Source organism: Capsicum annuum, chromosome 3, assembly GCF_002878395.1.
Source record: "Capsicum annuum cultivar UCD-10X-F1 chromosome 3, UCD10Xv1.1, whole genome shotgun sequence".
NCBI lineage: Eukaryota > Viridiplantae > Streptophyta > Magnoliopsida > Solanales > Solanaceae > Capsicum > Capsicum annuum.
This window is the reverse complement of record NC_061113.1, coordinates 263,612,878-263,639,173: the sequence shown is the minus strand read 5'-3', so window position 1 is coordinate 263,639,173 and position 26,296 is coordinate 263,612,878. Positions and strand designations below refer to the sequence as shown.

The following is a 26,296-nucleotide window of genomic DNA, read 5'->3' as shown; positions in this document are numbered from 1 at the left end:
CCTCACCTTCTTGCACACAACTGTGTCAAGCTGTTACTGTTTTTTTTTCCCCCCAACTTCTTCCTCATTATGATAAATTCTGTTACAACTTTTTCTTTAATTCATATGGATAAGCTGTTAAGGTTAAACTTTACAGTAAGGTTATTATAGCATTTTTTTTTTGAGTTGGAACTTGGAACCGCAGCCTTCACTGTCGGCCACCCCATCCAATTTCCATCATATCCTTCACATACCAACTGAAAAGTGAATATAATTAAGTACCTGCCACCCCTTTTTATGTACTATCCTCTCGAACAAGTCCCTAGATTAGTAGAACTAATTAATTATGCTTATTGTTTAAACAATCATAATCCATGCTATATTACGTCCACAACATGGCTATAGCTTAAACTTATCCTAAATAACCTTTTTCATGCTCCTCCCCTCCCCCCTTTTCAAATTGCACAAGTAACATGCATGTGCTGGTCAAGCAAGCAGGGGTAAGTTTTTTGTGGGTGGCAATGGAGTTGGGCTGAATTTTGACGGATTAAGATGGACGGTAAATCGGCTCAAAATTGCTCGGACTGGAATGAACTAAAATGTAAATCAAAATCCAATCAACCAAATCTTACCGAGTTTTATTACGACTTTGTTTACTGTCTTTCTATCCCGAGCCAGGGTATCGGAAACATGGACTACGTACATTTTACCCTTCTCAGACCCACTAGGAGTGGGAATACACTGGGTGGGTGTGTTATTGTTGTTATGGTTACACCCAAGTTTCATGAACTAAAATGAGATAAACTAATAAATGGATAAATCAGTAATCAACTCAAACTTACCGAATTGGCAGATTATGGTTGCATGGGCTAATTTCAGCACCTCCATAGCAGTCCTTTCTGATGTCTGTGAGACAGGACCCAGCCCAAGTCAAAGAAATAGATGTGGAGGTTGCAATGAGAAAAAGGAGACATAATAAAAGACTAAAAGAGAGAAAAAGAGGCAAGGAATGGACAGGAGACAGACACAGGGATAAGCAAAAATACATGTACCAAATCAATATATTGAATGAGATGAACAGTACAATATCATCACGACTATTGCTCTTTAATTTCCCTGTGAAGAACAAAAATTGGTTTTCCTAATCGTTTCTGCTGCAACATTTTACGATGAAGGCTAAAATACATGTTCCAAATAAAACAGCAGAAAGTGACGTCATTAGAGGAAAACTAGGTAACGGTCTGCTCAAACTCCATACAGCTGTCGTCTCTGTGCTAACTGATGCAAATCTTCTTGAAGATCGTCCAATCCTACAAGTGGACAAATGGCTATAAGCGAACAAACAAAAATACATATAAGGGTAAATTTTCAGCTTGCAGAATACTCCATAAAACTCTCAGTGGAACAGATTCTGGTATTCCTTCTCAAGATTCCATAGCTTTGAGTGGGCTTGATTCTCATCTAGTTGCTTTTACTTTTTCTTCTTATGTATGTAAATTCATAGCAATCAGTTAAAGTTGTGATAATATTTCAAATAGGAGTTGATATTTCATAATCATAAGATGAGATATGATTGCAGAACATAATGCACCTCAGAAAGTCTTTGACTGGTTTCCACAAACGCGCTACACCTCTACGTTCACCTGCAGAAACAAGATTCTTATCCAGATTATTTCTTGGTACCCTTTCAATAAAATTAAAAGGTGAAGAATGAAAAAACTATGAAGGCAAGTGTTGATTGCCATGCTATGACACATTGCACACTTTTGAGTGCGTTCAAGAAATGAGGCCAGTTTTTCTTTTCGATATCACATTTGAAATTATTTCTGAAGGGTTCAATCTAGCACGGTTTCCCATTTTCAGGTTCAAGACCACATTGATTCAAGCTTGCTAGTCCCAATTCCTTCTCAGAATTCATCGCTGTTTTATCTATAATTTTGTTCGTTGAAGAAAATATTAATCTACAAGTTTATGGGGAGGATTTTATAGAACAATCTACCTTGGGAGGGAGAGAGAGAACTAAAAGCTTCGCTAGACCAGAAGTTGTTAGTACTAAAATTTGTCTAGTATGTTCACTTCTTTTCAATACCTCCTTTCCCCCGTCATCATAATTGTTTCTCACATAACATTCATTTGCGTCATGCCTTTGACACGCTCTCCGAATGTAATTATTTTCTTCTGTTTTGTGATGTGGATCTCTGACTGAAAGTCTTCCTCTTATCAAACAAAGATTTTGGACTAATTACAAGAAAGAAAGAAATAATAAGAAGATATACCGTCAGATGAGACTGAATGATGTTTGGATGTTACTCTAAGTGAAGCCAACTTCTCAACTAAGGTGCGCTCTGCATCACTGACACAGAAGAAGAGAACACACATTAATGAACATACACATATCAGCGAACTATTTTAGATGAAAGCAACAAAATAGTGAAGATGTTCAGTGAGAAACTATTTTATCCCTGCGCAAAAGAATTATCCAGCTCAGACCTTACCCCTACACCTTGTGCAACTCAGACTCAAACTCTATGTTACTTCATAAAATAAGGTTGATCACATGAACCTGGTTCTCTAACTTTGCTCATCAAAAACATAAAAAAATAAAAAGAACCTGGTTCTCTAACAAATTATCTTAATTACCACAATTCCCCTGTTCGACAAAAGTTGCATTTGTATACAATAATCAGATTGTAGCGGCTATAGTTTAGTAGTATAAGTGTGATTCATTCTATCATCCTTAAATGCTTAAAGCCAATTATATGCAGATTTGATCGTATCCTATCCAATTACTGTATCACAAGTAATTAAACAAAACAGACAGACTAAATCTAAGAGTAGAGAGAAGCAACTTTGTCAGTCCCTATTATCTAGCAGATCAATGTTGAACTGAATAATTTTGTTTTTCTTTTCAAGAAATACAAGGCAAGAGATGAGGAGCTTTTCAGGTTGCTGGCCTATAAGAAATTTCAGATGTCAAGGAAAAAAACTATCACAACGACACAACTTAAGAACGTCCACATAACTCATAAGATGCTTTGGAAAGTGGCAAACTTTGACAGAACATAAATTCAAGACTTTGAAACAGGCAAGTCGACAAATTAAAACATCTTTCCTACCTTTTTGTTCAGATAAGACAGATCCTTATTGACCAGATTAAACAAATTTATTCAATGTAATCTCTAAGGAAGAAGCTAAGGTGTATATTTTGTCTCATAAGCTAAACCACTTTTCACATTAACTTACCAAAGGGAACATTGCAGTTTCACGCTAACCTCGAAATGGTGCTTCTTATGTTGATTAGTCACATAAGGAAATTGATGGCTCATATAGGACCTCACATTGATGAGCTTTTAGCAAATAGCTTTAGAAGAAGAGAATGAGACAAAATCCACAGGAAAATTGGCACGAAGGAGAACTCATTGGACTAAGGAGCCCTTACATAGAAACAGAACTTTATCCAATCCAAACTGATCAATTTGAAATATGGGTGTGTCTGAAAGCTTATACAACAAATTCAAACCTGAGATTCTTTGGGATCTGAACATTTATCAGAAAAATATGATCTCCTCTAACTGAAGATCTATTCATGTCTGGCACTCCCATTTTTGACATTTTAATCTTTTCTCCAGGCTGACATCCAGGAGGAATCTGAAGATCTTTTATACCATCTACAGTTGTCACCTGTAGGGGTCCAAACAGAAGTCTATATGAGGAAAAGAAAGACATTGCATAGGTCATAATTCAGGAGATGTGACTCTTTAACAAGTAATATTGCTATTATACCTGTTAGAAAATGAGTAGAAATAGGAGTGGTATATCAAAATCCTACTTGGAAAAGGATTTTATTATAGTGTCTATAAATAGGGTCTATATGTAATTATGTAAACACCCAATTTCAATAATATTTTCTCCATTAATTCTCATATCGTATCAGAGCATTGGTGAAAAACATCACAAAAAAAAAAATAACTCAGTCATGTCAATTCTAGTGACTAATTTTCGTCATATTTAATTTTGTGGGTTGTGTGAAAAATACACCACCACCAAGAGGATCAGAAATATCAGGCGACTAAAACCCGACCAAAATCGCCGGAAAAGTACCAGCCACCTACTTCACGAGCCGGCGCGTAAGACAGTCTCCGATCGAATTTTTGAGTTTTTCTTTCTTCTGTTGGGGTCGCCAGTCTATTCCGACCACATATCCTTTTCCAGATTTCGATCGCCGGAACCTAAATTCCGGCTACTTCATAATATTTTTGGTAACTATTTTCTGCTTCCAATGGCACACCCTGTGGGACTGTTTCCAACAACCGTTTCTTGGGGTTTTCAAGTCAAATTCCCAAGATGTCTTTCGGGCATGATATTTTTGGCTCCAAAAATACTGGAATTGGAAGTTCAAGCCCTCTGATCACTTCCGAAACTTTAATGGGAAGTTCAACTTATTTAGCCTGGGCTTCCTTGGTTGAGTTGTGGTGCAAAGGTCAAGGTGTCCAAGATCACTTAACGAACAAGGCTAGTGTGCTAGATGAAAAGGGAAAATCTAGCACGGAAGATGCGAAAGCTAAAGAACAATGGGAGAAAGTTGACGCTCAATTATGCAGTCTCTTGTGGAGATCTATTGATTCTAAGTTGATGCCCTTGTTTCATCCATTCCAGACGTGTTATTTAGTTTGGGAAAAGGCTCGTGCTTTGTACACTAATGACATATCTCGTTTTTATGATGTGATATCTCGCATTATCAACTTGAAGAAACAAGAATCCGATATGTCTACTTATTTGGGACAAGTACAAGCAGTCATAGAAGAATTTGATACATTGATGCTCGTCACTGCGGATGTGGAAAAACAGCAAAAGCACAGACAGATGTTGTTTTTAGTTCTTACACTTGCTAGACTTTCTACTGACCATGATGTTGTACATGATCAGATTTTAGCTAGTCCTACGGTTCCTACAATTGATGAGTTATTCTCTCGTCTGCTTCGTCCTGCCGTGCCTTCCCGTCACAGAGTAGTTTCATCACCCACTGTTGACTCATCTATTCTTGCATCTCAAACCATAGAAAACGAACATATCAGCCTATGGAAAATCGACGAGGAGGAGGTCGTTTCTGAAAAAACTTGATCGAGGTGTAGTTATTGTCATAAAGTTGGACACACTCAGGATATATGCCATAGTTTGCATGGTCCACTACCCAGTTATAATCCTATTGCTGTAAAGGAATATAATGAGTTCCTTCAGAATCGAACAAGTAAGCAGATATCTCCACAGCCTAATCGACCATCCAATAATGCTCATATTGCCCAAATAGAATATGATGAGTTCCTTCAGTATCGACCAAGTAAACAGACATCTCCATAAGTAGCCTCGGTTGCCCAGGTTGATGCTTCTGTTGCTGGTAATCCTTTTGCTTGTGTTTCATAGCCTAGTACTCTTGGATCATGGGTTGTGGCTTCAGGTACTTCTGATCATATTTCTGGTAACAAATCACTTTTGTCTGATATTGTTTATTCACAATCTCTTCCTGCTATTACTTTAGCCAATGGGATCCGAACACAACCAAAAGGAGTTGGACAAGCCAAACCCCTATCTTCTGTCCCTCTATACTCTGTTCTTTATGTCCCTGATTGTCCTTTTAATCTTGCATCTGTTAGTCGTTTGACACGTGCCCTTTATTGTAGCATAATTTTTTTTACGACTCTTTTCTAATGCAGGACCGCAGTACGGGACAGACGATTGGCGCAGGACATGAATCACAAGGCCTTTACCATTTTACCTCTTCAAATTCCTTCACAGCATGCTCCGTTACAGACCCTCCAGACCTAATTCACAAATATTTGGGACATCCAAGTCTATCCAAGCTCCAAAAGATAGTGCCTAGTTTGTCTAGTTTATCCACATTAGATTGTGAGTCATGTCTACTTGGGAAACACACCCGTACTAGTTTCTCACATAGTATTGAGAGTCATTCAGAGTCTATTTTCTCATTAGTTCATTTTGATGTTTGGGGTCCTAGTAGAGTTAGTTCACCTTTAGGTTTTCGTTATTTTGTTAGTTTCATTGATGATTTTTCAAGATGTACTTGGGTTTTCTTAATGAAAGATCGTTCTGAGTTATTTTTTATATTCAAAAGTTTTTAATCTGAATTACAAACTCAATTTGGTGTTTCTATTCGTACTTTTCGTAGTAATAATGCCTTAGAATACTTATCCTCTCAGTTTCAGGAGTTTATGACCCATCATGGAATTGTTCACCCGACATCTTGTCCGTACACCCCTCAGCAGAATGGTATAGCAGACAGAAAAAATAGGCATCTTATTGAGACTGCTCGCACTCTTCTCATTGAATCCCATGTTTCGCTGCATTTTTGGGGCGATGCAGTCCTCACATCTTGTTATCTAATTAATAGAATGTCATCATCTTCCATTCAGAATAAGGTTCCCCATTCTATATTGTTTCCACAGTCACATCTCTACTATATCCCCCCTCGTGTCTTTGAAAGCACATGCTTTGTTCATAACTTAGCCCCTGGAAAAGATAAATTAGCTCCTCGTGCTCTCAAGTGTGTGTTTCTTTGTTACTCTTGAGTTCAAAAAGGGTATCGTTGTTATTCACCGAAACTTCGTCGCTACTTTATGTCCGCCGATGTCACTTTTTTTGAATCTCAACCTTACTATATATCTTATGATCATCCTGATATCTCTGAGATTTTACCCGTATCTCCAGTCTTACCTGAACCATCCTTGGTCTTACCTGTATCTCCAGACTTATCCGAACCAACCTTTGAGGACTCAACGGTTACTTCTATGTCTCCAGCTGCAGTGCCACCACTTCTGACTTATCATCGTCGTCCGTGTCCACTATTAGTCCCAGATGATTCATGTCATGCGCCTGACGTTGCTCCTATTGCGGACTTTCCTTCTCCTAGCCAATCAATTGCACTTTAAAAAGGTATGCGTTCCACCCGTAATGCTAACCCACATTATACTTTCTTGAGTTATCATTGTTTATCATCACCCCATTATGCTTTTGTATCATCTTTGTCCTCTAGTTCCATCCCTAAGACTATAGGTGAAGCACTTTCTCATTCAGGGTGGAAGCAAGCTATGATAGATAAGATGTCTGCTTTACATGCGAGTGGTACTTGGGAGCTTGTTCCCCTTCCTACAGGTAAATCTATTGTCGATTGCCGTTGGGTTTATGCAGTCAAAGTTGGTCCAGACGGTTAGGTTGATCGGCTTAAGGCTCGCCTTGTTGCCAAGGGATATACGCAAATATTTGGGCTTGATTACAGTGACACTTTCTCTCTAGTGGCTAAAATAGCATCTGTCCGTCTTTTCCTATCCATTGCTGCCTAAGTTACTCGGACTTTTCACTTTCGGTGCCGCACCCGTGTCTACACGACATGTGTGTGGGTGTGGGATCCGTACCTGATCTATTCAACCGATTTTGGGTACTTTGACCAAAATTGACTGGAAAAGTCCGGACAGATTTAAGAAATTTTGTAATCAAAACAAAAGTTAAGGTGAAACTGAAGAAAATGGAATACCTTGTATATAGAAATTTCTATGTTATTGGTTTTCTTTTTATCTCCTTCCAAGATTTTCTTCTTCAACGATATATTCTCCTCAAGTTTTTCATATGATATCTCATAATTTATGTTTTATAACTCTGTTTTTAGATATTTAAATTATTTTTTGCCGAATCCCCGCACCCATATCCATCCCTAGATCCATATCCCCGAATCTTTAAATTGAGACTGTGAAGGATCCGACCTCTAGATCCGTACCCGTATCGGACACCCGAACCCGAGTTTGAGCAACTTATATTGTTATTGTTCGTCATTGGCCTCTTTATCAGTTGGTTATTAAGAATGCTTTTCTGCATGGTGATCTTGAGGAAGAAGTCTATATGGAGCAACCACCTGATTTTGTTGCTCAAGGGGAGTCTAGTAGCCTTGTATGTTGATTGCGCAGGTCACTCTATGGTTTGAAATAGTCCCCATGAGCTTGGTTTGGAAAATTCAGCACAGTAATTCAGCAGTTTGGCATGATTCGTAGCGGAGCTGATGACTCAGTGTTTTATTGACATTCTCAACCAAATCTGTGTATTTATCGGGTGGTTTATGTTGATGATATCGTTATCACTGGCAATGATAAAGATGGTATCACCAAATTAAAGCAACATCTCTTTCAGTATTTTCAGACCAAAGACCTCGGCAGACTGAAATATTTTCTAGGTATTGAGGTTGCTCAGTCCAGATCAGGCATTGTTATCTCTCAACGCAAGTATGCCTTAGACATTCTTGAGGAGACAGGAATGATGGGATGTAGACCCATTGACACTCCTATGGATCCAAATGCTAAACTTCTACCAGGACAGAGGGAAAGTCACTCAGTGATCCTAAAAGGTATAGGCGGTTGGTTGGAAAGTTGAATTATCGCACCGTGACAAGACCTGACATATCCTTTCCTGTGAGTGTTGTAAGTCAGTTTATGACTTCCCCTGTGATAGTCATTGGGATGCAGTTGTTCGTATTCTGCGATTTATAAAGTCAGCTCCAGGTAAAGGACTACTCTTTGAGGATCTAGGTCACGAGCATATCATTCGATACTCAGATGTTGTTTGGGCTGGATCACCTTCTGATAGACTTTCTACTTCCGGATATTGTGTTTTAGTAGAAGGTAATTTGATGTCTTGAAAGAGTAAGAAACAGAGTGTGGTTACTCGATCTAATGCAGCAGTAGAATATCGAGCAATGGTTATAGCAATTTGTGAGATAGTTTTGATCAAACAGTTGCTGAGAGAATTAAAATTTGGAGAAACCGGTAAAATGGAACCTGTGTGTGATAATCAAGCAGCCCTTCATATCGCATCAAATCCAGTGTTTCATGAGAGGACTAAACACATAGAGATTGAATGTCACTTTGTCAGAGAAAAGATACTCTCAGGAGATATTGTTACAAAATTTGTGAAGTCAAATGATCAACTTGCAAACATCTTCACCAAGTCCCTCATTGGTCCTCGTATTAATTACATTTGTAACAAGCTGGGTACATATGATTTGGATGCACTAGCTTGAGGGGGAGTGTTAGAATATGAGTAGAAATAGGAGTAGGATTTTGCTATAGTGTCTTTAAATAGGATCTCAATGTAATTATGTAAACACACAATTTCAATAATATTTTCTCCATTAATTCTCACAATACCTACATGGAACCATCTACAAGCACTTCAAAGCTAAATTAAAATGCCAAAAACACACAATGTCATGAAGGGAATTGTTTGTGGGAATGGAAGGGCAGGGAAACAGATATAGGCGAACAACTGAAAGGAGAATTTTTGATCAAGTAAAACAGATAAATTTATTCATTAACAACTGAAAGGAGAATAACAAGTTGCTAGCAATCAATTCAAATCTAATTGTGTTTAAATTGTGCCTTATTGAAAGAACAAAGGAAATTCTCTTTTTGCAATGCTTTTATTACCTTCTTAACTGTCCCCAGAATGGCCTCCGTAAAATCGACATCTAATTTTGAGTACAGGTTGAGACCATCCCTCCAAATATCACGTTTTTCTTCAACATGGATGACCAAATAGAGGTCACCAGACATACTACTGCAGAGAAGACCAAATTAAGCTGTGAAGATGATTGTCAAAAGGAGAAAAGCAAATCCACATCTCTCCCTGAGGCCATCCGAATACCCAAGTCACCCCCCAAAAGAAACATAAAAATTTGCAAACAGACATGGAATAAGTGAAAGAACAGAAAAGGTGAAGTTGCACTTTCTAACCTAGGTGAGAGGAAAAGCATTGAAAAGTTTGGGCATAATAATAAACAAAAAGCTAGCGCATGTCTTATGGACTTCTTACTTTTGCTTAAGAAATTTATAGCTATTACAATGAGGACATGTTTCATTTTGTCACTCAAGACTTCCTCAAAATCTGTTGTGTCCTCATAATCTAATGCACTTGTTTCACAACAAAGAATGAAACAGAAGACACTAACCGCAAATCAAAAAGAAGAGCATACACAATCTAGAAAGTATCCACATAAGATCAAAGAATAGGAGATAAAAATCAAGGACATACGTCAAAGTCCTTTGTACTGCACAATTCTAGCACCTTGTTGCTACAGATCAATAGAAGTATTGTTTACTTGTCAAAAGAAAAAAAAGATCAAAGACTGGACATACATCAGAATACTGAAGATTGAGAAGCATGACATTCGGTAGCATGTTGAGGATATTTTATAAGCGGTGTCACATTTGTAAAAGTGAACAAATCACTATAACAGGATGAGAGATGTTGCAAACTACAGAGAAAGGTGAACAGCTTTTGTCTTTCAAAATGGTGGTTCTAAATATGTTTATATTACACTAATATAACTTCTTTTCAGTTGAATTATATTTTTATCACCTTGGTAATAGTGAAATGAGCTATGATGCATTGGTTCAATCCAATTATGCTCAGTGGCAAACAGAGTTTGATCCTGAGAAATTACAGTCTGTAATTCTTTAGTCAAGAGGTTCATAAAATGTTCGAAGAATGAATGGAGCTGGTTTCAAACCCCCCGACCTGATTCTGCAAAATCAAGCATTTGGCCATCAGACCACACGGTGTTATCTGCCAAGTGGTGTCATTCACTATTTATATATACATGCTTGCACATTATTTATAGATATATTTAGTAACATTTTCTAATGAAGCGGAGTTGATAACACCACTTCGACTAACATGCCCACAGCTGAATTGACAAAAACACCAATATCTATAACTAGTAACAAGCAGCAGAGGCAACATGTAGAGCAGAGCAGGCAAATCAAACATGTATTTAGACTCAGAGGAACCTGTTACTTACAATCATAATACTATGTATTTGTCCAATTAAACTAAAAGTTCAAATTGCATATACTGTAAATTTTCTTTTGAATTGACCAATTTTGGTCAAAGCATTAAGATTTTAGATGAAATTAGGGGTAATCTGCTTAATTCACATGACTTAGGAACTTTTATTAAAGGTGACCTTTTCTTGTCAATGTTACCCTCTCCTCGAACTTGCATCGTGGCTCCATCATGAACTCCAGGTGGAACCACCACTTTGATACTTCGTTTTGATTGTATTTGACCATGGCCACCACATTTTTGACAATTATCAGTTACTATCCTTCCCTTACCTTCACATTTCAAGCATGCAGATACCTGAAAACATGAATCAGCATCTAGAAAGCATGTCAAGAAGAACCAGCAGACTAAATAGTAGATAGCAGCAAGTTGTTCAAAATAACACACAGGTTGGATGTGCAGAGAGAACTTCTATTTTTTTTCTTAAACAAAATAAAACATTGAGCAGAATAAACAAGTCATGTAGTGCCAGAGCAAAATAGTATCTTCTTGAAAGTTCCACTACTTTGAAACAGTATTGTAGATTACTTGTCACAGGTGAGTGACAGAAGCCTCATATGAGTTAATCCAGAAATAGTACAAAGGTCATCTTTACACTTGTCATGATAAACCAGCAGTGATAAAGTTCAAAACAATATATGAAATGATAATACTCCATATACAAGTTGATTCTTGATATAATTGAATCATATCACGTAAATGAAAAGTAAAAGGTTTCCAACTAAACTGAATTCTTAGGAAACATAAGGAAAAAAGAAATTGCTTGGATTAGATGAATGTATCTTACTTACAAACCAAAGATAGAGGTGGATTTTAATATAGCTAATAATAAAGAAAAAGCATTTCAAACAAGAAATCAGTTTAGATTATAAGATAAAATGAAAGATGAATAACAAAAGAAGTGATTACAAAAGTATTCAACAATTACAAATTCCACATGCTAGTATGTGAAAATACCTGAGTCATAATACCAAAAGGTGTTTTCTGTGTTTTCACCACTCCTCCTCTTCCACCACATTCAGAACAGACTTTAACACAACTGCTAGATTTAGCACCAGTCCCGTCACACCTATCACATTCATCGAGAGAGGGTACTTCGATGTCTCGCTGCCCTCCAAATATAGACTCTTCAAAGCTCAAATCAAGGTCATAACTGAAAGACAAGAAATAAATTCATCAACAGATATTCAGCTAATGGAAAAGGAAGACCAAATCGAACTCTTTCCTCTCTCTCTCTCTCCCTCTCTCTCTTTTGGGGGTGGGGTGGGGGGGAGCATCATCAATACCAAGGATATACTGATAGTTTCAGAAGCAAATGGGCATCGATACTCACCGAATATCAAGGTTCTGCCTCCCCATATTCTTGAAATCAAAGTTGAAGCCTCTGGATCCTCCAATTCCTCCAAAAAAGGCATTTGATTCACCAAAATACTCAGAAAATACTTCAAAAGGGTCCACCTAAGAGATCAGATAATCATGCAGTGACAAATACCAATCATCATGAAGAAAAAATGAAGCATATATGAAAATATAAACAAAGTTCAGTACTTTACCCCCTGCGGACTGCCACCAGGCACATCATACTCTCCTCGCAACCCTGCCTCGCCAAAACGGTCATATGAAGACCTTTTCTCATCATCTGATAATACCTAAATACACACTTTGTAGTCAAATTGAAAACAATGAACGAAACGACCAAATATAAATTTTCACCAAACTAGGACGCCTGTAACAGCAAACTTCATTACATCATCAATTCAACATAAATTCCCTAATAAGAAGCAAAGGAAAGTTTTGGAGGGAAAGGAAGCAGGATGTTACCTCATATGCAGCACTAATCTCCTTAAACTTTTCTTCAGCTCCAGGCCCTTTATTCATATCAGGATGATACTGTTTCCAAGTAAAAACAATGATTAAGAAGCATTTGCCACAAGCCAAAGATTTCTTTATCAAAGACGTTCAAGCACAAAGCTCGTTTAAGCAAGAGTGAATGGTCAAAAACACACCAAGTATCCCAATTTTTCGAGCTTAATACCTGAAGTATCAGGTGTGTGAGTTTTGATAAGTATCACCATCGCGCAAGTAGTAAAAGTTAACAATTGATACTTGAGGCGTGTTTCGACAGATAGTTGGTGATAGCTCACTTATGGAACTCAAAAAACAGGAAAGTTTGACTATTAACTCTTTAAGCAACAACAACAAATTATGTGATACTGATAACAACTTACAAACGACATCGCAAAAAGAAGAGTATAGTATAGTATAGTATAGTATACCTTGCGAGCAAGCTTGCGATAAGATGCTTTGATCTCTTGGAGCGTTGCATTTCTACTCACATTAAGAACTGAATACAGGTCGGAGCTGGACGACTTCGCAGCAGCTTCAACAGTCACAAAACGCCGCCGCCTTCTCCGATTAACGGAGAAAGGATTAGACTCAGTAGAGCTGAATTCGAGAGATGAAGATAACGAGTTTGAAAATGTGAGGGTTTTAGGGAAGCCGAAGGTCGAGAAAGAGGAGTTAGGATTGATATTCGGAGCAGTGCAGAACCAGTTAGGGTTATAAATAGCCGGCATCGCCGGCCGGTGACGGATTCCGGTGAAGGAACAATAGAGAAGCGAGGTAGTAAAATCTCTACAAGGGACAAAAGGGGTGAACACCTTTTCTCTCTTTTTTTAAATTTTGTCCACCTTGCTTATGATAAATAATTGATTTTAATAGCCAATTAAAGTGATAATCATAATTACAGTAAATAATAAAGTCTTTTATGGAAGATTAATTTGATATAAATAATCAATACAGATAAATATCACTATCGTAATTGACTCCCATTTGAATATTAATTTGATGTAAACATCAAATGCGTATAAGATTTTATTGTGTTTAATTTGGAAGAAGGAAACTAGCTCCCAATGAAGTGATTTATAAACTTTACTCTAAATTACGAACATAAACATTATTCCAAATTACTAATGCCAAATGAAAACAATTTTTTATATATATAATTGGTCATTTATATTCATACTTACCAAAAAAAAACACTTATAATCATCATTTCGATGAGTTTTTCAATTTTCAATGAAGACTTGTAAGTCATTTGGCCATTCTTTTTAAAAGCTAAACTGAGGTGTATATTGTTTAGCAACGAAAAGAAAAGGGGGAAAGAGCCAAAGAGACGATCAACGTTCCGTTGGCAGTTCTAAGTTCATTGGAAAATACTTTACATCAAAGGATATTATGAGACGTGAATCTAAACCAATCAGTTACACACGATGCAAATATGTATTAGCCGAATATCATAGCGAGTTCAAAAAGATAAAAGTTTACATCACACTTCTTACATCTTTAAATATAAGTTCAAAAGAGAAGTTGCGAAGCAACTTCAATAATGAGGATCCAAGCCATTTAAACTGGTGATTGTACTTCATGACATTCATCTTGACATTGCTAATTCTACTGCCTATGCAGCTCTGTTCATCCCACAAAAAGTTTAGAATCGAGAAAAAGCTAATCATCTCCACTTCACTACTCCCTGAAGCTCAGCCATTAATAGATGTGCCACTGATTTGTATCCCATCTTTCTTACTGTTTTGTCCAAAGATCCAACAAGATATTAGACAAATTCTCAGTGCAAACTATCGTAACAGATACGACGAACAAACAAAATCTCAAGTGAAACTAGTGACAGATACACAAACCTTTAGATATGACGCTACTCCCAGCTGGAGCAATATTTCGCATCTTTAGACACAATGCCCTAGAAAAGCATGAACAAGAAATCGATCCATGAGCAAGAAAAAGCCAAATGAAATTTGCCATTACCAGTATGAAAAGAAATCGACTTCACAATCACCTAATCCTGTTTTATATAACCACTATGTACCTGTTACACATCCAATATGGTTTGATGCCTTTTTCTTCAACGCAATGAGGGCATACCCATCCTTTATTTGCTCTCACCTCCTCCAGTTCTATTACATAGTTGCACGTTTTTTAGTACTTGTCGACATTCACAAATGAGAAAGCAAGGATCAATAGGATCAATTTCACAGAGTTCCCGTTGTTAGGCCTTACATTAAACAGAACCAAAGGGTAATGGTGGCAAATGCATTATGGGTGACTTTTAGTTTCTAAAATGCATATCTATTGCCTCACCTTCACCATATCGCATCAAGACAACGTCGGCAAAGAACACCATTGCTAGAATGACAAATTGAACATTCCGTCTTGCCTGTACAGGAAATTTTAAACTCATCAGTATGCCAGCAAACTAGTTTACGGAAAGGAGAAGTGCTTCGTATGACCAACCTAAGCAAGGTTGATCCACGTCGAAATCACCACAACGCTTACAATCTTCTTCACCACACAATTTCTTTTCACTGCATTAGCATTCACAAGTAATCATTTTCAACTGATAGAGCGTGACAAATTAGAAGTTTGATGGTACACAAGGACAAACTCTGCGGAGATAGATGTGCAGGTCTGGTCAACTTGGGTGGGTCAAAATGTCAAAGTAATAAAGGGCTACGATGGGTCAAATAACATTGTCACAACTCACTGCCAAACACAAGCTAATCTCCTCTCCTTTTGTATTTTGCTTATTGAAAAATCTGAAATCTAATATATTCTTCTTAGACTACTAGCTTAAGTCCATCCATTCCAATCTCCCAATTCGATTTTGTATGTGTGTGGTTTGGGATGTATTATAGTATTAGGGGATACAATTTTGACCCCTTTTGATGCACTCCCTCCGTTTCAATTTGTTTGTCCTACATTCCTTTATAGTCGTTTTAAAAAGAATGGCTCTCTTCTTTTTTGGCAACTGTTTAATTCTAACTTTCCACCTAACATGTCTGAGACCACAAGATAAAGAGTTATTCTTTACCTAATTAAACTCTATGTAAAGTCAAAATCAAACATACAAATTGAAATGGAGGGACTAATAATATGATGGGTAATCAAGTTCAATTCGTTAGGTCAAGTCAACGACTAGTCATAAACCACCCCGTTTAAACTTGTGCCGGTTATTAAAAATATGGAATGACAAGCAGAAGCAGACATGGAACGTAAACTCAAGCTTAAAAGGATCATAGCAAACAGCAAGCCATGGGTCCGGCGAAGAATATCTAAAATTTGCTCATTCAGTCAATTCATCAAACAGTTTGTGATTAAAAAGAAAACTGTGACTTGCAATATTCACCTGCAGCAGTGACAGATAACACCCACTTTCAACCTGGTGCAACGCCGAGACAAAGCTTCCGGTGAGAGGTTCGCCTTAAAGCCATGTTTCAAGCTCAAGAAAGGTAGTACATTATCGGGTTTCTTCTTAATATCATCTTCAACATCTCCATCTTCAAAAAGTCACAATCTCTCCGTAAGAAATCAATATACAAACAAACACACCAAAAAAGGAGAAAAATTGATACTGTATAAAACACAAACGTATTGCTGGTAATGCAGAATTTTCTTGCAATCGATTAGAACGGCGCAAAGGGGCGGAGAAGTAGTTCACTTTGTTGTTATTTTTCTTCTTCACGGATTTTGATTTAGTTCGAAGGTCTCCGATGATTTTATGAAGTCCAAGATTGGCAAATCTAGCCTGTACAGTAATACCCCGTGAACTTCAGCTACTATTTGCAATTAACATTCACAGAAAATCGAAGAGAAGAGAGAGAACTGGTTTTCCAAGATTTGAGCTTTTCGCAGTTCTTCATAGTCAGCTTTCACTCTTTGCCTTCCCATTTGTGTGGTCCTTTCGACTTTCAAATTTGAATAGCGATTTTCCCTCCTCTCTTTTTCTAATGCCCTGCCGAGTCTCCTTAATTTTTTACTCCCTCATTTTCACAATAAGTTAATTGTTGGGGTAAGTGAATTATTAAATTCTTTTCTAAATTTATATAATCAATTAATTTTTAAAAAGGTATTACAAGGTCAATTTTATTTTTGGGTAAAAATGAAATATTATGTTAAATTTATGTTTTTATGCTTTTTCCTTAATTTGTGTGTCAAAATCCAACAATTCATTAATTATGAAACGAAAAAAATACCTTTTACCACAAAAAAATTCACTTTATTTCAAAAATGATATTCCCTCCATTCAGTTTAGTTCTCTCGTTTCTTTTTTGATTAGTTTAAAAAAAAATATCTATTTTTTTTATTTGACAACTATTTAATCACATTATTTTTATTTTATCTTTACTGAATCTCACTTAATAAGAAAATACAATTAAAAAATAGAGATTAAAGTGACTCTGAGAAGGACAATTTTATAAAGTCATTATTTATTTCTTAAATTTCGTATTCGATCAAATTGCCGACACATTAAATGGGACGAAGGGAGTATTTGGCAATAGAAACATGATCACTCTCACTTCTCACGCAAAAATTTAAAAAGAACTCCAATTTATATTCATAGTGAAACTCCCAACTTCAAAAAGTTTTTTTTGTGTTTGATACGTAAAATTCATTTTTCTTTCATTCATACACAAAAAGTAATTTTATCAACTACATGTCACAATTTTAGATAAGAAAAGTAATTTACCAACTATGTGTCATAATTTTAGAGCATTTTTAAAAGAGATAATACATCAAAACCCCCCTAAACTTGTTAGCAAAACTTACTGTAGACCCTACACTAATCGAGCAATTATTTATCCCCTTAGTTATTTAAAGTGTATTATTTTGCCCCCTTAACAACTGACGTGGCAAAAAAAAAATAAAGAAGCATTTTAGGGAAAAAAAAGTATAAAAATTTTTTAGTGGGGCCTACTTTAATATTTTTAAACGTTATTTTTTTTTCCTTCTTCCTCACACCCCGCCACCCCATTTCTTGTTCTTTCTTTATTTATTTTTTCACTTCTATTCACCAAAATCTTCAATCAAATACACAATAATAAAATACATAAATTATACAAAAAATAAACTTTCCTATAAAGATCAGGAATCAACAAATTAAATCCCAAAAATACATAAAAAAAACAATTCTTTAAGGTATCGTTCTCCAAGAATTTGCTAAATTTCAACACCCAAAAAATTCAAAGAGCATCAAATCACAGAAAAAAAAAATCATTTAAATTTTTAACCATTTTTTTTTCCTTCGAAATTTTCAAATCTCAGAAATCACTCACTTAAACAACATGAGAAAGAAGAGATCAATAGCATCACGACTAACTTGTTCAAATGTTTATTGCTTTATCACAGTGAAACTATAGTTTCTTCACAAATCAAGATATTGGAACTATATTTATCAACCTTATTCCTTCAACCAAGTTTACAAGCTAATTATAACCATGAAATTGAGTAGGAAAACAAATTCTACAAATTTTTAACCTTATTCAATTTAACCAAAAATCTGATCGACGAACTTCCCCGGAGCACTGATGACGAAATTCTTCGCCAGAAAATGCTGAAACTAGCGATCAGAATCAGTCACAGCAGTCCACCGTCGTTGTCACTGTTTCGGCGACGGGGTCAGTTGTTCATGGGAGGAGGAAGAAGAAGAAAGAGGAATAGGATTTATGGAGCGGAGGTTAGTTGTTGTTCATGGGAGGAAGAAGAAGAAGGAGGAGGAACGGATAGGGGTGGGGGTGGGGTGGGGGTGAGGAGGGCTGTTTGAAGAAAAAGAAGAAGGAGAAATCTTGAGATGGGTTTGGGAGGGCAGGGGCTGAAGAAGAAAGAGTAAAGGGAGGGGGTTTATATATATATAGAGAGAGAGAGAGAAATAGTATATATATATTTTTCTTTTTTTAAAAAAATATATAAAAATAGTATGTGTGTGGAATTACTTTTTTTTTTTAAAAAAAAATTATAATTTCTTACATGGCAATAACATGACACATGTGGCACTGATTTGACAATGACATGGCATTGACGTTTGCTCAAATTGGGGCGTGTGTACTTCACTCTCCGCAGTGAGAGTGGTATAATTTTTTTAGGGGGTAAAAAAATCACTTTAATATTATTAAGGGGGTATATAATTGTCCGATTAGTTTAGGGTTTAAAGTAAGTTTTGGCCACAAGTTCAGGGGTGTTTCGATGTATTAGCTCTTTTTAAAAAAATTAAAATTATCATAATCTTATCAATTACATGTCATACTTTTAGAGGAGAAAAATAATATATCAACACATGTCTCAATTTTAGAGGATTTTTAGAAAATTAAAACTATCATAGTGGTATTATCAGGACTATTAAATTTTGGTATCCTTCCTTATATATAAGTTTAATTTTAGTTTCATAAAAATATCAACCAAATTTTTTTATGAAAATATTCTTCACTAAGTAGCCTAATCTATTAAGAAATTGGTATTCTTCTGTTGTATAATTCATAAAAAAAATTGGTTTAGACACATATAAAAAGAGTCAATATATGAATAATATATTATATTATCTTAAATTAAAATTAAGGACTAATTAATGTTGTCACATCATTTTTTTATTGAGATTTGTAAAATCGGTCATAGTGACTTTTGTGATAGCCAAAACAAAGTAAAATAACTTTTGTATAATGAATAAAAAAAAATAACTTTTGTGTAATAGACTCAAAGTTAAATGACCATAAATGAACTTTACTCACTTAATTTGAAATGACAAAACATGGATGTAGGTTTTCAGCTTAGTACACAGCTGACCTCTTAAATTTGCAAGAAATTTCAGTTGGACACTCGAATTAAGTTTTATTCCCATTGAACATCTCATATTAGTATTTTATTAGATGCTTCTAATTTAAATTTTGAACAATTTTTTGTGTGTACCTTCATTCATCCGTTAGATAGTTAAGTTAATCAAATAAAATATGTCATTTCTTTTAATTATATGCATCAGCCTCAAGTATAAATATTTGGAATTTTACGGTTATTGAGACAAACACATATAATTAAAGAAAATATCACATTTTATATTGTTAATTTAACTACACTAATAGAAACACATGCAAAGAAAAACAACTTGTTTACCCATTCCGTTTTAACACCTTCACTTACCATAATTTCACAGTTATGGATTGGTGCATCTACAATTCGACGCAAAACATGTGCAAACAGTCTCAAGTGACCTTCTCCCATTTTATCCTCAATATTTACAACTTACACATGTTTCTAATGTTGTCTAATTTGATATGCCCTCACATCCATCTTAGCATCCGCATCTCCGCAACACTCATCTTCTGGTTATGTTGGACTTTAGCATCCCAACATTCACAATTGTTGGGTTTTACTATCTTGAATAAGAAACAATTTGTTCCTTTACATATGTATATTTGATTTTGAAATGTAGTGTTTATGTGATAGAGGCTACTTCTGAAAATTTCTTGCTTTAGATAACAACATATTTGGTGTAATCGCATAAGCAGGGTCCGGTCTTGCTTTAGCATTTTGATATAACCTCAAAGAAACGATGGTGCAAATACTGGTGATTGGTCTTCATAACATTCATTTTTACGTGTTGAAGCTAATTCTACTGCCCATCTATCTCTTAAAATACAAGTAGAAGCTTACAATGAAATAAAAATAGTTTATAATCTACCCTTCGAGCCTTCACTGCTCCCCGAAGCTGAGCCATTAACAGATGTGCCACTGATTTGAATCCCATCTCTCTAGTCTAGCTATTTTGTCCAAGATCCAACAAGGAGAGCAAAAGGAAAACAAAAAGACAAGAAATTTAGGCACAATGAGCTAGTGACAAACATACAAGACTCTGAATATGTAATCGAGCCCAGTCGGAGCCATCTTTCGCTTCTTTAGGCACAATGAGCTAGAAAAACATAGTTATGTATATAGTTACTTTGTAGTTCTACTCTTCTGAGGCTTGGTGTTAACACATTAAGATGTTGACATTAAGTGCTCTTTGTTTGTATCTTTGTTTTGTTGGTAAATGGTATTCACAATGTTACCAAAAAAAAAAATATCAAAAGAACTTAATTAGACAAGGTGCTAGTCCTGTTTTGTATAACCACAACGTACCTGTTACATATCCAATATGAATTGATGCCTTCTTTCTTCAGTACAATGAGGACATATCCATTCTTTATTTACTCTCACATCCTCCAGTTCTAGCACAATTTTCATGTATTTTGTACTAACTGACTTTCGTAAGAGAGAAAGCAAAGATGAATTTCGGTATCTAAAATGCATAGCTGTGGTCTCACCTTCACCATATCGAACCTTAAGACAACCTTGGCAAAGAACACCTTTGTTAGAATGGCAAATTCAACAATCACTCTTGCCTGTGGTGCTATACTGGGTATATTGTTGTCATTTTATACGAGTCTAAAACATATCCTCAATTAGTAGTTATAACCCATCTGGATTTTTCTCTTCCGTTACTCTCTTTAGCTGAGTTTGTATTGATAGTTTGATACCAAGCATTTGCAGGCATTATGAGACCTATTCGTCCATGTAACCTTTTAAACACCTTCACTTACCATAGTTTTTCACTTGAACATCGGTGCATCTATACGTCGACACAAAATATGTCAAACCCATCTCAAGAGACAACCTCACATTTTATTGCTTGTCTATGCCACTTGCATTTTCTGACGGAAGTGGCTATTTCTAATCTTGTCTAATTTGGTATGACCACACATTCATCTTAGCATCCACATTTCCCCAACACTCATCTTGTGAATGTATTGGACTTTAGCAGCCCAAAATCCAAGAAGGAAAAAGATAGTAAAACCCAACAATTGCGTTCTTTAATTTTCTTCAATCTAAATCTAAATCATTATGATAGACAATATAAGCTCAAAAGAATGTTATCATTCAATTCCAACCACAAACTAAGCAACGTTTTTTTTTTTTTTTTTTTTTTTTAACATGTATCTCATTATTTTTCAGATTAACACGTGAGAATTCTTTCGTCAGCTATAAGTTCAAAAGAAAAGCTGCAACGCGAATTCGAAAATGATTGGTCTCCACAACATTCATCTTTACCTTCTGAAACTAATTCTACTGCCTATCTAGCTCTTCAAATCCAACAAGAAGTTTACAATGCACCAAAAATAGTTTATCATCTACCCTTAACAGCTCCCTGAAGCCTATTCATTAACATATGTGCTACTGATTTGTATCCCATCTTTCTAGCTGTTTTGTCAAAGCTCCAACGAGGAGAGAAAAAGGAAAACAAAAAGATAAGAAATTAGAAAAGATCTCAGTGCACACGCACTACATAACAAGAGACATGAGCAAACAAAACCTCAAGTAAATTAGTGCATACAAAACCTCTGAATATGGTAATCCCAGTTGGAGCCAGCTTTCGCTTCTCTCGGCACCATGAGCTAGAAAAACGTAAATAAACACGAGCAAGAAATCATTACACAAACAAGGGGAAAAAAAAAAAGAAATCATCAGTATCAAAAGAACTTAACTACACAAGCGTTTAGTCCTGTTTTATATAACCACTTCGTATCTGCTACATATCCAATATGGATTGATGCCTTTTTCTTCAGTACAATGAGGACATATCCATTCTTTATTTGATCTCACATCCTCCATTTCTAGCAAAATTTGCACATACTTAGTACTAATCGACATTCATAAGTGAGAAAGCAAAAATCAATTTCACAGTTTCCAAATCATGGGCTTATATCAAACAGAACAGAAGAGTAGTCTCTTAAGTGTCCCAGAGTCGTTGCAGATCAATTTAGGTGGTCAGAGTATACAACATGGGTGATTTTCAGATCAAAGCCATGAGACTTCATATAACCTTCAGTATCTGAAATGCATAGCTATTGTCTCACCTTCACCATATCGATTCTTAAGACAACCTCGGCAAAGAACACCATTGCTAGAATGACAAATTGAACAATCAGTCATGCCTGTAAGGGGAATTTTATAGTCATCAGTCTGTCAACAAACTAGCATCAGAAAACAATAAAAAATTTGTAAGACTAACCTAAGCAAGGTTGATCCATGTCTAATTCACCACACCGTTTACACTCTTTTTCACCACAAAATTTCTTTTCCCTGCATTAGCATTCATAGATTATCATTTTCAACCGATCTTCGCGTGACAACTTAGCAGTTTTGGGTACATAAGGACACGCCAAGCTAATATAGATGTAAATTCAAGCTCAAAAGTCACGCTTCCTAGCTTAAAAAAAAAGGAGCCGTCTTGGTGGAAGTTCCTCAAATCCTTGCACAGGTAGTGACAAGAAACTGGGATTTACAAAAGGATTTAAGCTATATACCTAATATGGTAAAGAATCTTTACACTATCATTATATATTTAAATTGTTCGAGAAGATTATTTAACTTTTTACCAGGTTATCAGCTCATGGTTATAGCGATGACTTAGTTATGGAAATGCAAAGTAAGTGATCAAAAATCGGGATTTACAAAAGGATTTAAGCTATATATGTAACACTCATAGATTGTTTACAGTAGGAGTATATTTAACTCGTTTTAGCAGGTTACTTCACATCTTTACAAGGTTATCAATTCGTTTGCGGATATATTATATACACCTCCATAAAAAAAATTTGAACTCATAGCAACATGAGACAGCAACTTTGGCAAGGGTATTAGAGAATGAGTGTCAAACCTGCAAAAGTGACAGCAAATACCCAAAATAGGGTCATATATAGTTCCCCTTTCCTTGCTGTTGCAACGGCAAGCCAAAGCTTCCGGCGAAAGATGCATCACTAAGCCATCTTTTACTCTCAATAGAGGTGCATTAGTTATATCAAACTTGGGGGGGTCAAAGTAATAAAGGGTCATGATCCAACCCACCTAAAGTTTACTTGGTTCGGAATGGGTTGGGCTAAGATGGGTCATATTTCATTGTCATAACCCAACCGCCAAACACCACCTAATTTCCCCTCCTTTTGCATTTTGCCTATTGAAAAATGTGAAAGCTAATATATTCTTCTTAAACCATTAGCTTAAGTTCATCCATTCCGATATCCAAATTTGATTTTGTTTGTATGTGTTTGGGATGTATTATAGTCTTAGGTGACACTATAGGTAATCAATAATCAAGTTCATTGGTGAAGTCAACTAATTAGAACCCATCTAAACTTGGGTCGGTTAATAAAAATGGAATGGAAACTCAAGCTTAAAAGGGTCATAGCAAACAGCAAGCCATGGTGCTGTCTTGACTCTTGAGGTAAAAAGAATGAGAAAATCACAGCCCAATACATTTGGCCATCTAGTTAACAAAATATGCACACAATGTATAGATAGTGTCCCTTCTCAAAAAACAATGTATAGATAGTGTGCACTTTATACTAATATACATATACATATCAGTACATTCCTATACATTATGTATATTATATGTATATGTATATGCATATGTAGAGTTCGGAATGAGACTATCCGGGAGAAGGTTGGTGTGACTTCAGTGGAGTGCAAGATGCGGGAAGCACGATTGAGATGGTTCGGACACGTGAAGAAGAGGGGCATGGATGCCCCGGTCCGTAGGTGTGAGAGGCTAGCGTTGGATGGTTTTAGGCGGGGTAGGGGTAGGCCGAAGAAGTACTGGGGTGAGGTGATTAGGCGGGACATGGAACAGTTACAGCTCACCGAGGACATGACCCTAGATAGGAAGGTCTGGAGGACGCGAATTACGGCAGAGGACTAGGGCCAGTTTGGGTCGCTAGTGTAGGGAATTACTTGGTGGGGGTTTTATTCCTGTTATAATTCCGTGTTCCGTGTTCCATGTTTCATTACGAATCTGTGTGCTTTCCTCTGCTCTCCTCTGTTTTATATTACTTATGGGTGCCGTATTTATGTTATGTAATCTGCTTCTGTGCTTTACTATGTGTTTGTGTGGTATCTCGTGCCTTGAGCCGGGGGTCTATCGGAAACAGCCTTTCTACTTCTTCAAAGGTAGAGGTATAAACTGCGTACATCTTACCCCCCAGACCCCACTAGGTGGGAATACACTGGGTTTGTTGTTGTTGTTGTTGTATATATCTATACATATAACATACATACGTATACACTCCATATACAACAGAGTGTATATGTAGTGTACACTTCAGCCATTTTTGGTAAACTAGATCATCAAAAGGTGTATATTTGTCTATCCAAAAAGGAATATCTAAAATTTGCTCATTCAGTCAATTCATCAAACAGTTTGTGACTAAAAAAAAACTGTTACTTGCAACATCAAAGGCAAAAAGTTTGGCAAGAGGAGGAATGTAAGACCTGCAGACGTGACAGGCAACAGCCACCTTCAACCTGGTGCAACGCTGAGATAAAGCTTCCGGTGATAGGTTCACCGTAGGGCCATCTTTCAAGCTCAACAAGGGTACATTAGCGGGTTTCTCCCTAATATCATCTTCAACATCTCCATCTTCAAAAACCCAGAATCTCCGTACAATATCAATATACAAACAAACACACAAAAAAAGGAGAAAATTTGACAAAAAACACACGCACTTTTTGCTGGTGCTGCAGAGTTGTTTTGCAATCGATTAGGACGGCTCAAAGGGGCGGAGAAGTAGTTCAATTTGTCAGTATTTGTCTTCTTCAAAAATTTTGATTTAGTTTGAAGGTCTCCCATGATTTGATGAAGTCCAAGACTGGCCAATCTAGCCTGTACAATAATAAGCAAGAAGATCAGCGGCAGCTACTATTTGCAATTAACATTTTTTTTTTTTAAAAAAAAAAGCAGCCTGTTGCACTAAACCTCACACTGTGTGGGGAAGGACCGGTTACGGGGATAACTATTTGCAATTAACATTGACGCTCAAAATTGAGAGAGAGACCTGGTTTTTCATGATTTGAGCTTTTCGCAGTTGTTCATAGTCAGGTTTCATTCGTAGCCTTCCCATTTTATGGCCTTTAGGTTTTCAATGCCAATTTTCCCTCCTCTTTCTTCTAATACCCTGGGGCCTGGACAAAAACCTGATCCTTTTTAAATTTGAAATGCCAAACACGGATGTTGATATTAGGTCAAGCTTCTAGATAATATGTGAACCGCTTATACATAATCCGCACCGCATGCTTCTCCTCATCATCGATAAAAGTAATTATGATGTCGATACTTGTGAAATAGCTTAGTCAGACAATAATTCAACAAACTATCAAATTCTATCCTTAATTATTTTTCAAAAAACAAAATAAATACGGTCTAAAATGAAATCAGGCGTAAATCGATAATCGCAGAACATACAAGGTGCAAAATAATAGTGGATCATTATTATGTCAAGCTTCTAGATAACATTTGAATCGCTTATATATAATCAACACATCATGCTTCTCTCCATTATTACGATAAGTAATTCTGCCGTCGATGCTTGTGAAATAGCTTAATCAGACAATTAATTCAACGATCTACCGACTTCTATCCATAATTGTTCTTCAATGGACAAAACAAATGCGGTCTACAATGCAATCACCAAATCGATAATAGTAGAACTTGTGAAGTGCAAAATACTAGTGGATTGTTACTCACATTTGCAGATATTGTATT

General features: G+C 36.2%; 2 protein-coding genes across 12 annotated transcripts; both read right to left on the bottom strand.

Annotated features, from left to right (window-relative positions):
• Positions 1 to 1,012: 1,012 nt before the first annotated feature.
• LOC107862134 (chaperone protein DnaJ) lies at positions 1,013 to 13,615 on the bottom strand. Its single transcript, XM_016707599.2, has 11 exons — positions 13,158 to 13,615; positions 12,703 to 12,771; positions 12,435 to 12,530; positions 12,215 to 12,339; positions 11,839 to 12,034; positions 11,003 to 11,178; positions 9,465 to 9,594; positions 3,500 to 3,660; positions 2,256 to 2,332; positions 1,571 to 1,622; positions 1,013 to 1,289 (listed from the first exon to the last, which is right to left on the bottom strand). The coding sequence occupies exons 1-11, from the start codon at positions 13,455 to 13,457 to the stop codon at positions 1,121 to 1,123; spliced, it is 1,551 nt and encodes a 516-aa protein (XP_016563085.1). The 5' UTR covers positions 13,458 to 13,615; the 3' UTR covers positions 1,013 to 1,120.
• Positions 13,616 to 20,212: 6,597 nt separating this feature from the next.
• On the bottom strand, positions 20,213 to 25,852 carry LOC107864767. 11 transcript variants are annotated; one of them, XR_007053959.1, is made up of 8 exons: positions 25,590 to 25,850; positions 25,261 to 25,417; positions 25,027 to 25,174; positions 22,769 to 22,839; positions 22,614 to 22,691; positions 22,242 to 22,370; positions 22,070 to 22,151; positions 21,746 to 21,957 (listed from the first exon to the last, which is right to left on the bottom strand). XR_007053959.1 is itself a non-coding variant. In XM_047409981.1 (7 exons), exons 1-7 carry the CDS (start codon positions 25,562 to 25,564, stop codon positions 20,551 to 20,553), a joined length of 675 nt encoding a protein of 224 aa, XP_047265937.1. In that variant the 5' UTR covers positions 25,565 to 25,654; the 3' UTR covers positions 20,213 to 20,550. The 11 variants fall into 11 exon arrangements, 4 of the variants coding, with proteins under 4 accessions (XP_047265937.1, XP_047265939.1, XP_047265936.1 ...); XR_007053961.1 differs by having other exon boundaries at positions 22,091 to 22,151; XR_007053958.1 differs by having other exon boundaries at positions 22,096 to 22,151.
• Between the last annotated feature and the right edge of the window lie 444 nt (positions 25,853 to 26,296).

What these genes read in the sequence shown, in the direction of transcription:
- LOC107864767 (XM_047409980.1), bottom strand. Translation starts at nt 25,655, where the DNA reads ATGGGAAGGCTACGAATGAAACCTGACTATGAACAACTGCGAAAAGCT. An exon ending in CTCAAATCATGAAAAACCAG is followed by an intron (nt 25,418 to 25,589) that starts GTCTCTCTCTCA and finishes ATTATTGTACAG; the next exon opens with GCTAGATTGGCCAGTCTTGG. An exon ending in CATGGATCAACCTTGCTTAG is followed by an intron (nt 22,692 to 22,768) that starts GTTAGTCTTACA and finishes TTCCCCTTACAG; the next exon opens with GCATGACTGATTGTTCAATT.
- LOC107862134 (XM_016707599.2), bottom strand. Translation starts at nt 13,457, where the DNA reads ATGCCGGCTATTTATAACCCTAACTGGTTCTGCACTGCTCCGAATATC. An exon ending in CTTTTGGTATTATGACTCAG is followed by an intron (nt 11,179 to 11,838) that starts GTATTTTCACAT and finishes TCATGTTTTCAG; the next exon opens with GTATCTGCATGCTTGAAATG. An exon ending in TTCTGGGGACAGTTAAGAAG is followed by an intron (nt 3,661 to 9,464) that starts GTAATAAAAGCA and finishes GGACCCCTACAG; the next exon opens with GTGACAACTGTAGATGGTAT.